This window comes from Motacilla alba, chromosome Z (genome assembly GCF_015832195.1).
Source record: "Motacilla alba alba isolate MOTALB_02 chromosome Z, Motacilla_alba_V1.0_pri, whole genome shotgun sequence".
In the NCBI taxonomy this organism is placed as follows: Eukaryota; Metazoa; Chordata; class Aves; order Passeriformes; family Motacillidae; genus Motacilla; species Motacilla alba.
The window spans coordinates 68441694-68458638 of record NC_052046.1 but is presented as its reverse complement, the minus strand read 5'-3'; the positions used below and the strand labels follow the sequence as shown (position 1 = coordinate 68458638).

The following is a 16945-nucleotide window of genomic DNA, read 5'->3' as shown; positions in this document are numbered from 1 at the left end:
TTGTTTGTTTTTGAAATATTCCTATTCTTAAAAGAAAAGGTATTGCTATTCAGTCCAGATTTTACAGCACGAAAAGGTAAAACCTGTTCTGATTAAAAGAACACAAACCTCAAATTTCCCTTCACTATGCTATACAACTCCTTCTGCAAAAGTTACAGCTTACCTGTAGGATTCCAACAGATCAACAACTTCTGTCTGTCCAAAGTGCCTAGCCCAGTCCACAGCCATCCTGAAAGAGTTGAACAAATATTTTTATTTGATTTTTCACTTTGAAAGATGAGTATGAATAGCACATCAGGCGAGGCAATTGACACCAGACTTTTGTACCCATTTCCATATTGTTATCAGTACTGTTATTGCTGGATCTGCAACTTCCCACTTGAAAGTGCTTGAATAGGTGTTAACAGCTATCTGACTTTTAGATAACTGCAGTTCTTTACCACAAAAAAATGCCAGTTTTACACAGGAGTACCTGCAAACATGCACAAGGAAATGAGGAGGAAGAATGTGCCATTCCCTTAAAAAGCCCACAACAACGTGCAGAGATCAGACCTGCCTGTTTGCAGTAGCCTTTAAGTCATCTCAAAAAGTCACACCCCAGGCGTTTTGCATATAAACGTGGGAAAACATTCGGCTATTTCATGTCTTTCAGAAGCTGTCCTCCTCACAATGCAGTTCACCGTTTTACCTTTAAACTGCAATCCTTCACAAGTTTTTCAAATGTTAGCACCAAATATCAGACCTCTGGAATTCTAATTCTTATAATTCCATACTACAATTATTTACTGTACTTCCCTATTTATATGAAGACATACTTCATGACCACAAAACTTGAGTTTTTACAGATTCACAAATATTTTTACATGCTACAACAGATTTAGAAACATCACAGAAAGATGTTCTGATATAGGTACCCCATGAAAATAAGAACTGCCAAACATTTTGGTCCAATTCAGTAGATTACAGTTGTTCTGCTAACTAGTGTCTTCAACAGACCTACTGAAACAAACTTTGTAGCTCATAATCAAGACCATGTAATTAAGACTTCAATTTATAATTTACAGAAAACAATGTGATTAACAGGAGTTAGAAACTGTTTAGGCTGTCAAAATCTATAGTTCTTACAGCAGTGTGAAAAGTTAGCAAATTAATTTAGATGTTAAATAATTTTCTTTCTCTCTCCTATACTGACAAATAAATCTATCTTTTAGTTTCTCCGTTTTTACCAGCCATTTGATGATTTGCAGTGGATACTTGCTCCCATACTGATCAACTGTTCTACTTGACTCAAAAAGCCTCTCCCTGAAGAAATCATCAGAGCAGTTGCACCAGTTTCACTGTGCCTATAATCAACTGAGAAGTAAAAAAACAGCAAACCCAAGAGAAATGTTATTTCTTCATCTAAATATAGTACAAATATTGCTTTCAAATTCCAGCCCAAAGAGAATTTGTTTCCTCACTTTATCTCTGCAGTCAGTTCATGTGAATGCCACACTGTTTTAGAAACATACTTCTGCCAATACTTCAAAACAACAACAACTACCTAAACAACTCATTCATTCTGCTAGCCCTATCCATTTTTTCAGTACGTATCAGAATGCAAAGGTAACAACATTTGAAACTGGAGATAAAATAGCGATAAAAATCTAAGTAAATTTTAGGTTGTTTTTTTCTTATGTGATAACGCAAGAAACTTACCACTGACATTTTCAGTTAAAATAAGATTTAACACCTGAGCAAATGAATCAATATCTTTATGCAACCAGATGTCAGAAAGACAGGAATCCATTTCTTTTACTATCCATGGTTCAAGGCAATTGACATCTTTTTCAGTCTGAAGATAAAAAATAATATTGAAGGATTAATCTCTTCCAAGAGTTGTCTTTATTCTCTTACATTACCCACAAAGAATTTGAATGGTTATTTTTCCCAGCATCAACCAGAAATCCAGCACTCAGGTATCAGTTAATGCACTGATTTTGTCATATGCAAGTACTAACACAATGGCAGTTGAGCCATTTGATCTGAGGAAAAGCTGTGTACAATCACTGTAACTGAAGAGCACATTTCAGCTAGAGCAGTAAATCCTAATAAAGCAATCTTTAAAATACATTAATATCCTCAAAGACTCTACAGAACTATCTTTGGAAAACAGATTTTAAATGGCTAGTAATACAACAAAAACATAAACATCTCTTCCAACAAAAGAAAAAGCTTACCAGTTGATTAAATACTGTGTCACCACCCTCATCCAACCATTTGTACTCCTCATTTGCCCTTGGAACTGATTTTTGTCTCCGAGATGTCAGTTTGTTAGTGTTTTCTTGAGCTGAACACCACTCAGCAAGAGTGTTCTTCTGTTTCTCTTCTAGAATGCAAAATATTCCCCAGGAAAGTTTTAGAGTCATCTTTATTATCCATTGTTTTCTACTAAAAAAGTACCCAAAGTGCACCACTGCAAACAAGGGCTATAAGAACAAGGCAAAACCCACCCCCCAAGCCTCTCTTATTCCAAACTACTGCATTCAAAGAATCTTCCTTAAGTAATCACCTTCCACACAAACTCAGCCTAGATCTTTTTCCAGAAATGGAATGCTGAAGACAAGTGATACAGTCCCTGCATGTAACAACTTATTTTTGCACACAAGACACAGTAGAAAACACCAGTGTCTTCATCGAACTTTCTGTCCCCAGTGATCAGAGCTGAGCACTGTGATAAATATCCAGTTAGGATTGTATGTTAAATATATAGCTTTGGGGTTTGCATTTTTTAAATTTTTTCTTTAAACAATCACTGGGATCATTACTTTCAGTTGCCCGGGAAAACTTCTGAAGCAGTATCTACTTAATCAACTGAAAACCAATTATGTTTAGCTCAAGAGTGTTAACACTTACAAAAAATACATCCATGCCTGAAGAAAGCAGTGAAAAATGTTACTAAAGGGAACAACTTGTACATTTTGTGCAAGATGTACAAAATCCTGCTTGCTTTAATAGCTTTAATTTTAATAGTTTTTAAAAAACTTTAATTTACACCCAAAGGTACAGAGCATCCTACGCTTCCTTAGTATTCATGTGGGCAGACCCCCAGTTACAAGTAACTCTACACCATAATAATTAGAAAAAATATGATATTTATCAACTGAAAGCAAAAAGAATTCAAGCACTGAATCAAAGTGATTTTTTCCCTTTAATTGCATAAACTATTTCAATAATGTAAATACTGAGAGCTTGAAGATACTTGCTGTTATCTAATCACATCTCATTTAATCTCCTGACTTTGGAATTTTAACAGAAAATAATCCTGTCAATTGTTTGTTCAATCAATCAATGATTCTCATTGCTAACCCTTACAATTAGGAAGTCCACCAACCTTGCTGCTTCTCTTTTTTGTACTTCACCATCGCTTTGTTTGTATATCCAGTGCTTCGTAAAATGTCCTCCAGAAACATCTCTTTAACTTCAAAAGGTCTCCCTTGAACTAAAAGAATAAAAAATCCATAAAAGATTATATATTCACTAGCTTCACTTACAGCATTTATTTTATTTAAAAATTATCTTCACTGGAGTTTATTTTTCTCAAAGTTATACAAAACAAAACATTTCCAATATAAAATGCTACCTTGTTTCTCATCAACCTCTTCAATTTTATCAAGTGTTAATAGCAAGAGATGTTCATTACCCTTAAAATTAAGTTATTACCCTTAACTTCTTTTCAATGAGAAAAACAGCCATTTTTGTTTAGGGTTACAAACAAGAACTCGCCATGTAAGCCTGCCATTTGGATTAAAAATGTAAGTAATTAATAAGCAATAAATATAGCTTTTTGCAAGGCTCCACATGGGAGACAGTATATCTCTGTATTAAACTACTTTCTTTTCATGAGAAGTATGTGAGAAGACAGACTTATCTCCATGTTCTCACCTAATTCAGCAAAGCTGAGCTTTCTTTACTGAGTACTTCTTGACAGGTGAGACATCCCAGTGGCCTTTACCTTCTAATAATTTATCCTGATTTCTTTTTCAACATTACTATTTTCTAGACCTTCTCTGTGGACATTAAAGGATGCTTTTTGCATAAAGAACTAAAATCTCTACATTTTGATTTTTTGTCCCTTAAGCTGACTTTAGATCACTCAGGATTTTCCTTCAGAAAGAACAATCCAAAATTCACATACTTTTAGAAGCTGTCACAGAGGAAGTCTTCCAACAATGATCACAAACTCTGTGTACTACAGCAATCCACAACTACAAAATGTTGGTTTCTGTGGTCAAGATTTTGTCAGCCATATTGCTGAAGGAGAATCAAACCTTTTTCACTACATTAACAGAAAGATCTGCTTATTATAATTCTTAAATTCTCAAAAAGAAAAAAAAAAAAAAAAAGGGAAAACCCGGTATTTCCTGTTACATAACCAGCATAAGCACTGTGGTAAACTGGAGAGATTGCCATCAGAATTTCCAACATAAATATACCAATCTGAAAGAACAGGAAGATGCAAAAAGAGTAAACTGGAAAGCCACACAACAATCACAACTGAGGCAAAAAATACTCAGAGAACATGAAATCATGTGCTGTAATTTCCAGATGCCTGTCTCCAAAAAGTTGCAAGCCTTATTTTACTAGGCAGAAATTCCAAAGTAGGAACTAGCAATAAACACTTCCATCAGCAAAAAAAAAGAAAAAGGGAAAAAGAGGTTTCCTTCTCACAAGCATTTGCTAAAATAAACCAGTAAGCAATCCCACCCATTTCATAAAATTGTTGAGATTTTTTTTTTAAAAAGGCTGACATGCAGAGAGTCTACCTGACTGTCAAATAAAGCATTTATCTTAAAAGCTACTTTTCAAACCACATTAAACTTGGACATTACTGTTGAAAAATAAAGAGGACTGCAAGGTGCCAGAGGAGGTCACCCATGCAGAAAACCTGCAAGCAAGGAGGGTGGGGAAAAAACCTCAAACCCACAAAAAACCCCCATCTCCCACACATTTATATTTTGACTCTAATAAAGATCAGTCAAATGAAATTAAAACAGCAATAATAGTAACTTTTCTTTGCATTTGAATGTAATCTAACTGCAGGTAACTGAGTCAACACAAACTAAGAGAAACCGGATGCCTCTTCTGAATATTTACCTAGATGAATGGTTACTAGTTTTCTCTAAATCAAATAATCATGTGGTTCAAGCATGAAACCCAATCTGCCTAAGCCTGTATTTCTGAACTGAACAAGTACAGTTATCTGTGTTTTATCCAGTAACCAGTAACAATCCTCATGAGGCCTGAAGAATAAGAATCTACTGGAGTGTATTAGTATCTGTCACACTCATGTAGCTCATAAGTCCTGTATCAGCATGAAGACAACACTTCAATAACCTTTTCCTACTTCTTCAGTTAATAGTTGAGGGGGGCAGGACACACCTGCATTTACAGAACTCCCAGTGACTAAAACATTTCACTCTGAATTAGGAAAATAGTTAAGAAACAAGAAACCTGACTACACAAAGAACAAGGATTCCTGTAACTCTCAATGTATTCATCATGTGCCTTTACTCAAAATAGTTTGCTACAGTTTAGTAAGATCTGTGAGTCTCAGGGCAGGTATAGTCAGATTAAAGAGTTAAGATAAATACTTACTATGTATCACTGGGCAGCTTCCAAAATACCTAATAAAGAGATTTGCATCTAGAGCAGCACTAGAAATAATTAGTTTTAAATTATTCTGGTTTTGCAGCACATCTCTCAGTTTTATTAGCAAGAAGTCGCTGAACCTATCCCTCTCATGTACTTCATCCTGTAACAAAAGAAAAAAGGAGAGATAAAAAAACCTCAAGATTCAAGATCACAACTTCTGACAAAAACAAACTTAAAAAAAAATTTGGAGGCACATTACAGAGATCTTAAAATGTGTAAGTCTAGTTTAAGTAATAGGGTTTTTTAAAAAAAGGTGTTTCTTAATGCTATCCATAAGCAAAAAAAAAAACTTCAAAAAGTTTTTATCAGAGCTGAGTGCACTGCAATGCTGAAACTCTACACACCCTAATTTCAGAGGCCAAAGTGAATATCTGAAACTGCTCCAATTTTGTATTTGAAGCCAAATTTCAAGAAAACGCCACAAGCCACAAATCCTATAAATCTTACTTTAATAAATTCTCACTTCACCACTGATGATCATTTAAAGAAATTTATGACACCACATAATCAGAAAAACAGATTGCTTAGACAAGTCATACACAAAGCTGGTAAATTAAGGCACATAACTGATTAATCACCTTTGTCATTCTTCTGTTTTGTTTTGTATTCTGAATGAATGAAACAAGGGCTCAAATACAAGGTTTGTAGGCTGACATCAAGAATGTATAGATCATTCTCATGCTTTTTTTTATGCTTTAATAAAAAAATAGGCACCTAAACTTACCATGATTTCTTTTATTCTTCAGTATTTACATCTTGCCATAAACATTCTAGTTCCCCTTACTTATTAAATTCCACAATAGGAATACTAACATAGTCATAAATGAACACACCTGAATAATTTGCTAGCAACTGGCCTCCACATTATCTTGAAAACTCTGGGCAAACAAATGGACTGAAAACCTGGTATTGCTAAAATAGAGAGATGATAACAGAAATTCTGACACAATCACATTGAACCACATCAATGTAAGCCTCCCTAAGGATTTCCTGAGGAATGGCGGAAGGTCAGAAAAATTTACACTTCTGTCCTCCTCAACTCCTCCCAATTCCACAACTAATCATTGGCATGAAAATAAAATATTTTTTACAGGAAAAAAAACACAAACACACTAAAAAACACCAAAATCCACAAAACATGTGTGCCACCCTAAGGATTCAGAAAGTCTTTAAAGTTGATCGAGATTCTACCAAACAAAAACACCTAAAGTACTCAGCAAATTTAAATCTAAAAGAATGAGGTCCTCATTTTCTAAAGCAATACATATTGCTCCACCCCACACAAAAGACCACAGGATGCTCACCACAATAACATGGGTCACGGTGGAGAGGGTGCTGTCTCCTGCCATCAGCGTGCGAAGGAGCATGTCATTAGTGCAGAATGTTACCAGTGTCTTTGGAGAAACCCTATGGAACACATCACAGAGACAGCTCAGGGGGTTTGACCATTTAAAGGCAGCTAGCTTTCCATGCATCAAAAATTAAAGCAGCTGCTGACAGGAAGAGGAATTACAGTTCTCTCCCCAAAAGACTTATGCACACCCCTTCTTTTTAAACTATGCCTTTCCCCAGACATTTCCTAACAATTTGTAGTGCCTGTGCCCCAAAAGTCTGGACAACGGATTAATTGAAAAAATAAGATTCAAATTTTAATAAATAAGGAAGTGAAAGAGAACCATGAAGAAACTCTGCATGTCATTCAATTTACTAGAAAATTCCACGTGGAAAACCAGGGTTCAGTTCCTCAGCATATGCTTGGATATAGCCTTTGTATTTGACTCCACATGGTGGGATGAGCCTGGCTGGATGCCAGCTGCCTACCCAAGCTACTCTATCTGTCCTCTCCATGGGTAGGGGAGAGGAAACACAACGAAAGACTCACAGGGTGAAGAAGGAGAACGTGGGTGTCTCTCATAGACAGTTCTCCATGAGCTTCTCCAATACGAGTCCTTCCCATGAACTGCTGCAGCACAGGTCCCTTTCTACAGAGTGCAATGCTTCAGTAACAGCTCGCTTCAGTGTGGGACACTCACAGGGTCACAGTCCTGACAGCAAACCTGCTTCTGTGTGGGCTCCCTCCATGGGGCCACAGGTTCTGCCAGGAGCCTGTTTCAGCATGGACTTTCCAGAGGATCACAGCCTTCTTCAAGCATCCACCTGCCCCAACATAGTGTCCTGCACTGGGGGATCCCTGCTGCACCATGGACCTCCATGGGCTGCAGGGGCACAGCTGCCTCACCATGGGCTGCACCTAGCCCCTGGAGAACCTCCTCCCCTCCTGCACAGGCCTTCCTGTCTGCAGAGCTGCTTCTCTCACATGCTCTCACTGCTCTTTTTGAACTGCTGCCTCTGTTATGCAGGTTTTCCTCCCCCATTCCCCACTGTCCCAGAGGCACTACCACTATCACAGATGGGCTCAGCCTCAGCCAGAGGCAGGTCTGTCTTGGCTGGCACCAGCTCTGTCAGACACGGGAGAGGCTTCTGGCACCTTCTCACAGAAGCCACCCCACAGCTCCCAAAGCCTTTCATTGAAGACACAATCCATTACAGCTGACTAAATCACAAAGTAATCTGCTGATCCTCTGGTTTTTCAGGAAGTCAAAATACTGAAATGTTACAATTCTATACCTGGGGCAGAGTTAGCTGTCCCAATAAAAACAGGAATTGTCACTACTTCTTCTGGTACTGCCATCCTAAAGGAGCTGAAAAGTTCCTCTGTACTGTACTCTACAGCTCTTCTCTGGAAGGCAGTAAAGAAAACTTTAAAAATTATACTTCTGTGTTACTATAAATACCTCTAAACATCTCCACTCCAGATTTTTTTTTTTTTTGTCCAGAGCTCAAAATACTGTTATCTCCCCCTTTTAGTGTTTCTCTGGAGTAAATATATTGATTCCTCTCAAGCTGGATTTTCTGCACTGCTTCCAGTAATTCTTCCATTTTGATCTGACTTTGCTCTTCTTCTGCCAGCATAGTACTTCCATATATTAATCATCCAGCTTATTTGTGATACATCTTCACTAGCCTCTTAACAGACTTGTGAGCTTTCATACACACATCTGAATTCTTATTGTGGCTTTATTGTTCAAGCACATTCATTTTCATCAGCTATGTGTTATCTTTGTTCACTCAAGCAACACAACCTTTTGCCATCTTCTGGTCACTCATATCCCAACCACTGGCCCTTCCCTGAAATGTCACTGCCTATGCAGTACAAAGATGTAAAAAACGCACACAATCCATTCATGCTGTGCTTTACAGACAAAGTCATCAAGTGATATTGAAATCTCTACTTTTACATCACTTCATGTTTTAAACACAAAAGCTGAAGCAGAGTAAATTTAGCCCAAACCAGACTGATAAATAATGCTCAGCTTCATCAGTGACTTTCCAAATTTCTTGTTTCCCCTTTTATGACTCCTGTCAACTCACACTACATAACATTTGTAGTGCATGCTGCTCACACCTACCTTCAAAGCTTGCAGAACTTTTGGGTCCACACATGTTACAAGTAGAGAGGGGAAAAAAAAATAGAAAGTGTAGACTTGATCTGAAAATCAGACAAGGATTTTACATGCATACACTCCGCAGAAAAAAATCAATAGAAAGCACCTGAAATTCAGTTCTATAAGACAAACTACTAGATGAAACTGCAAAACACAGGAAGAAAGCCATCCTTTTCACTCTTAAGAGTGAAATTATTTACTCGTAATACTCTTTAAGAGTATTCCTTACCTGCAATAACATATCCCACCTATAATTTTGGGGCTGCATCCCAAACATAATACAGTTTAAATGTACAACACAAGATTCACAATACCAACACAAGATCAACTGACACTTAGAAATACCATTAGTACCTGCTTTCTAGACGGATCTGGTAACCAATTGTCTGGCCAATCTTCTCTCTTCTTTCTGCTGCCACTCTTTCAGCCACAGCAACAGCTGCTAAACATCTTGGCTGAGTACAAAACACACGACAGGGAGTTCCATTCTTGTAGCAGTCATCAAGGATAAATTGAGGAATCTGTAAAGAAGTGGTTCAAATTTACTCTTTGAGAAAGCCACAGCTTTGTTAGCACAGGGAAAAAATTTAACTGCACCTTAGTATTACACATTGCAAAAGACTTTTCATTAGGATTACCACTGCAAGCATACCTGAATCGGCAGAAAATAAATTTCTAAGTATAACCTATTTAGTTTTTTTTTAAAGAAAATACTTGCAATGTCTCTCTCCTGCTTCAAAGAAACCTAAAAAAAAGCCGTGTAGATAATCTCTCATTTTAACTCAAAAAATATATTACTGAGGGTACTAAGAACAAAACTAGCCTTAGAACAAAAAGGGCTTTACAAACATCACAGTTACTGTCCCTTCAATACTTTGCATTATTTTAATTAAAAAATAATGCAAAACGAGAAAATTGTGAGGAAAAATTTATGCTTTTAGTACCTATCTACTGGCTTAGTGTTTCAAAACCAAGAAAATATATTGGAACACAAGATTTTCAATCATACAGGAAAAGAAAAGCCTTAAAAAAGCATAAAGAAATTCCACATCACAAATGTTACACAATTTGCATTAGTTTAGTATAAATACGGTTATATTTTTTATTTCATTGAAGAAACATACTTGCGTAGTTTTTCCTGATCCAGTCTCTCCTATTATCAAAACAATTTTATTGTCCTTTATTATTTGGACAATTTCTTCCTGTTTTTCAAGAACTGGTAGTGACTGCCTGAAGGAATCAAACTCTGATTCCCCTCTTTTCACTGGGACCTGGGGGATGCCATCATTTAGTCGACCACTTGTCTTGTTTACTTCTTTGTTTTCTGTGAAGAGAAGTTAGAAGTTTATTTATACAGATTCAGAGGAAGGTCACTAAAACACTCAAAATTTGTACTTAAAAATTAACGTTGCTGACTTTTTATGCATCTCTGTGGGTAAAGTGACAAACCCATCACAATTTAGAAGTCATATTTATAGCAACATGTCCTCCTGCGGTGCTTGAAACAGTTATTTTTCAAAACAGTTATTACTTTCATAGGTATTTTGAATAAAACCAGACTGTTCCAGAGCATTGCTCCAAGTCAAAAAAGCCTACAAAGAGCAAAAGGAGAAAGAGAAACTAAACCAGAGAAAACCAGCCTGGCGTATTTTGGTAGCCTTTGTATCCGCGCCCACATTTCACACCTGTAGTTCTCCCTAGAAATACACACTTGCAGAGTTGAACCTTTAAGCTATTCCACGAATTTGCCTGAAATCAGATTAATGCAAGCATGCTGCATCAAGAGTCCTGAACCCCAAAAGCAGTGTGATGTGTTAGAAAGCAGTGCATAAGCAGCCCAAAAACATGCACATCCTTCTGAAGGAGTTATTTCAAATCCATCCTTGCAAGTGCTATGTGGGGTTTCACCCCCGGATTGAGATGACCCCGAAAGATGGAAAATTCCCTCCTCCAACCCGTGCCTTCGAAGAAAGACTCAGTAGTCTTCTGTTGTCTGTTCTCAAGGTTGTTTATTGTTGGTCATCTACAAGATTCTTCTCCCTGAACTGCTGTGGCCCGTTCAGCAGCTCAGACAAAGGCACTCTGCCCTCCCAGGGGGCTGGTGCCATCTTTTATATCATATATTACATACTACATGTTTATGCTTTTTCTCCAATACCTACTATCTATATTGAATGGTGACTTTCTACTCTAAACCAATGTGTGAGTGCCAACATCACCAAAGACATGGAGGTTAGGAAGGAGAAAGAAAGAGGACAGGGCACACCCAAGTCCCTCCATCTTAGAACCCCTGACCCCATGTACAAAACTTGGACCCCTGCGTACAAGGCTTAAAACCCCCCTGTACAGCACTCAAAAATCCTACCCTTTACTTCGTGACTACTTCTACTACAATATCTAAACTTTTGTGACTTCTTGTTCTTCCTGCAAAGTTGGTAAACTGTTCCATGGGTCAGATTCAAAGCCACAGGGGTCTCTGGCTGCATGCCAGGGTCTCAGATGCTTTTGACCTGGGTCTGGAACGTCCGAGAATGTCTGTGGGACATTCTGAGTTCCGACAGTGCTACTCTGTAATTCCTTGACAATTATTTTCTGGAAGAATGAAAAGCTTGCTGTAGACTCAATTATACACATGATAACTGTGATTAATAGATTCATATACTAAATTTCAAGCTCTGCTGTATCAAGACAAACACAGACTAAGAGATCAGGAGAACGAAAAATAAATTACTGAGAAGCAGATAAAGAAAAATATTAGACTGTTCATTAACTTATCCCTTACATTGCTAAGACACTGCATTTCAGTACTTCTATTATAGCTTCCCTTTGTTCATTAAACAATCCTAATAAACAACTGAAACAATTGAAAAAAAAGGGCAAAGGAAGCACTAAAAGAACAGATACTATGTATCAGAAACACAATTAAACATGCAATTAAAGGCATATAGGTACAAATGTTTTCTGTTCACTACATGCATCTCTGCACACAGAAACACAGTGTAACTCTTCAACTTGTAGTTGCTAAAGCAAGAATCTAGATGAAAGCCTTCCTTTAAAAAAAAAAAAACTAAACAATTTTATCAGAAGTTTGTCTTTCAGTGAACTCTTCTGTATTCAAGAAATCAAGAAGACTGGAAAATAGTCTCTTAAGGACCAAATCTATTTTGTGGAGATTAAAAAATAAAAACTAAGTTTCTTGATTTATCAAGAACATTAATTTATATAATAGACAATCTCAACCAACCTTTCTAGAATAGACAACCTCATTTTCTCATAAGGGTGTTCTTGTAGCATCGTAGTAACACTGACTCTTCAATCCCACCTCAGAGTACTTGTATGAAGCAACATTCACAAATGTGCTTCCAAAAAGATTTGGCTGGAACTAAGATTCTAAATTAACACAGCACAAGGTAGACATCACAATGTGCATGATATGACTTCCCAAGTTCCTCACAACACCAGTTATAAAAGACCTTAAAAGGAAAATCCATGTTTTTTAAAGGTGTCTGTTAGGACATGAGAGGGGACAGAACAGAAAGAGGTTTGTTTTGTCATTGGGTTGCAGGTGGTTTTTCCAAGTGGTTTTGATGGACAAGTCCAAATCAGAAGACAGTCAGAACATACCAGATTCAACAGCACAGGCATGTCCTCTCTCTGTCCTTGGCAGGAGTTCTGTGCGTTCCTTATTTGTGACAGGAAAGCTCTGAATTAGACTCCAAACGGCATGCTTCGTACGGAGAGCCAAGTCACAAGTCATGACTGCATGTGCCTCTGATACATCCTTCTTCCTTACAGTCAGGTATCGATTGGCTCCTTTTCTGTGAGGGGGGAAAAGAGAACTTATTTTAGGAATAAGGAACCTACTCTAGGTTAACTTTTATCTGTCAAGGTATGAGACTTTAGGCAAAATCTTTGAAAAAAACCAGACCTCACAGTGAAGCTTTTTTAATGAAGCCATTAAATACATGAAGTGGATTAAGTGGAAGTGGAAAAGCAAGCTGTCCCAAAATGCATGTCACAAGTTTTTCCAAGCATGCATACAGCAATGAACAAAGATGCTTACTTCTGTGTCTACTTTTACACTTTTTTTTGAATACTATTCCTTGCAACACAGTAGGGTATGTTGAAAACATCAGTCAGGTTATCATTAGTCATGAGATTCCATTGGTCTGCACCTAAAAGCCAAAAATTGTACCCCAACTCACCCTTTGCTTTTAGATACCAGTCCAAGAGACTGACACAGCCGGTGAACAAATGCTCTTTCACTACTAGTGAAACTAGAAGGAAATTCCATCTCTAGAAGATTAAATAATAATGAAAAAACAGTAACAATGCAACAAGCAGTAATTTTGACATCTCAGTATTACAGAACCACAGAATTGTTAGGATTGGGAGAACACCCAGTGCAACCTCCCTGCCAAGGCAGAGTCACCTGGAGCAGGTGACAGAGGAGCACATGCAGGGTTTGGGATGTCTCCAGAGGGAGAAACTCAACCCCTGCCCCAGGCAGCAGTTCCAGTGCTCTGCCACCCTCAATGGAAAGAAGTTCTCCCTCATGTTGAGGTGGAATTTCTTGTGTTTTAATGGCCATTGCTCCTTGTCAAAAAGTCTGCACTGCTTTCCTGGGACTCATATTGAAGACATTTATGTGCATTAATGAGATACCCTCTCAGTCTCCTCTAGGCTAAAGAGGACCATCTCCCACACCTCCCCTGATAAGAGATAATCCAGACCCCTCATCTCATCTCAGTGGTCTCTGCTGGGCCCCCTCCAGTAGCTCCCTGTCTCTGAGCTGAGAGGCCCAGAGCCGGACGCAGCAGCCCAGCTGTGCCTCACCAGGGCTGGGCAGAAGGGCAGGATCCCCGCCCTGACCCGCTGTCAGCGCCCTCACAACACCCGCAGGCTGCCCCCGGGCCGGGCTGTGCCGCGCACCCGCCTCGTCCCCTCTCCGGAACCGCTCCAGGGCGAGCTGCACGGCCATTTCCACCTCCTCGTCTACGCCGACTTCCCTGAGGGCCTCGGCCCGGGCGCGCACCGCGGCGGCAACTGAGCCCCCCGCGGCCCCGCCGGGCTGCCGCCGCGGGACCCGCCTGTGTCGCGACATTGCCCCGACACGGCCCCTACGCGGCCCCGACACCGACACGGATCGGGGGCCGCAGCTCCTCGGCCCGGGGGGCACCGCCGGCGGCGGGGCGGGGCGGGGCTTGAGTGGAGTCACCCACAGCCGGAATCGCCCAGAACGGAAGGAAATTGGCTCTTTTTTCCCCGCCGTTACTGGGGAAGCCTGCCTAAGTTCCGAGGTATGTGTATGGCTGTGACCAAAAAGGGGCACCGGTACCCTGCCTGGTCATAAATTACGTGATTTAATTGCCTGGTATGAAACGCAGGCGTGGCGAGGGTCATCTCGGCCCTCGGCCTCCTCACTCTGTAAAGTGTTACTTGCCCTTGATTTTGGATCGTCTTTTCCTGCTGTCCTTTGAGTGCACGCTGAGGACACGAGGTAGAAACTAAACCCAGACCTCTTGGGTATTACACAGAGGCTTGGTATTGAAGGCTGCTGCTTTGGAAACATCATTAGGTCAGAAGGAGAGTACTTGGAAGAAGAACAAACTACTCCTCCTCAGTTGTGAACTGAAGTAGGGAATTAAATAAATAGAAAATAAACACTCACTGTCTGATGTAGCTGGCTGAAAAACAGCTCTTAAGACACTTCTACCAAAGCGTTTACAAGGCTTACTTCAGCATAATTCTGCACTGAGAGGTCACACTGGAGTGGAACAACTGATCTGTTCTAAGGCTTTAAAATTTTTTCAGTTCAGGTATCTGCCTGTGTATCTTCAACCAAAGTACATAATGCTAGTTCCTCATTGCTGTTCCTGTGACATTCAGTACTGCCACCTTAGAGTGCTTCACAATTATTATGGAAAATTAAACACTTCAGCTGAATAAAATGAACATTCCTCTTACCATCCTTGGTATCAACAGTAAAAAACAAGAGGCCATAACTAATTTGAAAGAGTCACATCAGAAATCTTTAATTATGAACCCAAATCTCTTAACAGTTTCTGCCTCTTAACAGCATCATCTTGCCTTCCAAGGGACAAAAATCCCCATGATTCCAAAAAATGATTCCTCAGGCTCAATTCTGCTCTCAGTTTGCAATCCTGTAAATACAGCAGCGCACAGAGATAACTAACTGTTGGGTTAGGTCTCATCTATATTGGCTAAAAATGGCGTGAAGCCTGAGTGCATTCTGCATAACAAATTCCTAAAGACATGCCTTTCTTCTTTCACTGCTTTTTTGACTTTCCAATGCTATTAGAAGGGTAAAAAAATAGGAGAGTGTAGTCAGGCATGCACTGCCTGCTGCCGCCCTGCTAAATACTAAGTTGCAGTCTGCACTCAGCATATGAATGAGCAAAGAATTGTGCTTATCCAAGCTCTTAGACATGGAAGTTTTATTCTTTATACATATTCTCTTAATAAAAATTACTAGCTGTGGACTTTCATATTAGAAATAACAACCTGTAAGTATTTAAAAATTCTGTTTTCATGATTGGCCTCAGAAATACTTTCTGGTTAATGTTTACTCAAAACAAATAACCCCATGTATTTTTTATAAGAAGAATTAAGAGGCAGCACAGTTTTATGCAAAAATACATCTGCATGTTTAAATGCAATTAGGTATTCTTATTTTACCCTCTCTAGAGGCACTTTTGCTGACTTCAGTTTGCAGAACATTTTCTCTCTTGCAAACACTCTTAAGTTCCACAAAAGATGCCAGTTCTAAGAGAAAAACAACTTCAAAAGAAGGTGGTGAAACAGTATTATCTATTATGTGCTGTGTTAGATTGTGTCAGATTTGACTGCAGAATAGTTAGTCTTTCTAACTAGGTTTTTGTTTGTTTGAGATTTTTAAATTAAGTGTTATAAGGCTTATTAGCTGTTGAAATATGATGCAAGGATCACTGGTGAGCCAATTCTTCAAGATCGAGTTAATGAAAGAACACAAGACTTATTCCTCTGTTCAGTTCCTTGATTACAAAAAAAAAAAGGGGGAAAAAATAGGGAATTCCAGTATGAAGGGGTTTTTTAAGAATCATAGTAAAGTTGTAACCAGACAGCTGTTAGCTGCTGTGATCATTAATGATCCCATGAAGTAAGTTATGTATTTATACACATTTAGGAAAGACTGATGTCAAATGATGTTGAGAGATACTTGTTTAATAAATTAACTGCAGTGAAAATGGGCATTTCTTGCTTTACTGCCCTCTACTGTATACACTGATACATTGATAGTTCCCCAGACCTTTGGCTGCTGATCCGGGTGATTGCCTCTGCCCCATTTCTGTAACCTCTCCTATCATCTACTGACACATCATTTCTTATTTATCTGTCTTTTCCACTTCCCTTACTCACTTCAGTTTTTTATTTATTTTTGAGACATCAAGGAAAAAGCCTTTCCATCAGTTCTGTCCTTGTAAAACAACCTCTCTGAGGTCCTCACTTGCCACAGTCCAGAGCTTGGGCTTTGTCTCTACAAATCCATTTCCCTCTTAGCTGTTGAACTTCCAGGGGAAAACTGCAACCCTTCAGTGGAGCTCAAGGCATCCATAGAGCTCAGCAATGAATCCAGAATGAAGGCTGGGAAGAGCATGATTCCCAACAGGGTCAGATATGCCCCAGTTCTTCCCACAGCTTTCTCCACTACTCCTCACTCCTAAATTGAGAAACTCTAGTTTCCA

At 38.9% G+C, this 16945-nt stretch overlaps 1 protein-coding gene across 6 annotated transcripts in view; it reads right to left on the bottom strand.

Annotated features, from left to right (window-relative positions):
• The window catches only part of YTHDC2 (YTH domain containing 2), a 34971-nt gene extending 20119 nt beyond the window's left edge, over positions 1-14852 (bottom strand). Inside the window, exons 1-12 of one of the 6 annotated variants that reach the window (XM_038124834.1) lie at positions 14037-14852; positions 13406-13496; positions 12825-13018; positions 10325-10524; positions 9555-9721; positions 6999-7101; positions 5638-5794; positions 3374-3481; positions 2220-2368; positions 1699-1834; positions 1227-1353; positions 164-229 (exon numbers count right to left, since the gene is read on the bottom strand). In XM_038124834.1, coding sequence (XP_037980762.1) covers positions 164-229; positions 1227-1353; positions 1699-1834; positions 2220-2368; positions 3374-3481; positions 5638-5794; positions 6999-7101; positions 9555-9721; positions 10325-10524; positions 12825-13018; positions 13406-13496; positions 14037-14304 — 1766 coding nt within the window. In that variant the 5' untranslated portion in view covers positions 14305-14852. Of the gene's footprint in view, positions 1-163; positions 230-1226; positions 1354-1698; positions 1835-2219; positions 2369-3373; positions 3482-5637; positions 5795-6998; positions 7102-9164; positions 9245-9554; positions 9722-10324; positions 10525-12824; positions 13019-13405; positions 13497-14036 lie in introns of those variants that run through there. The other 5 variants (XM_038124836.1, XM_038124835.1, XM_038124837.1 and 2 more) reach the window with 5 other exon arrangements.
• Between the last annotated feature and the right edge of the window lie 2093 nt (positions 14853-16945).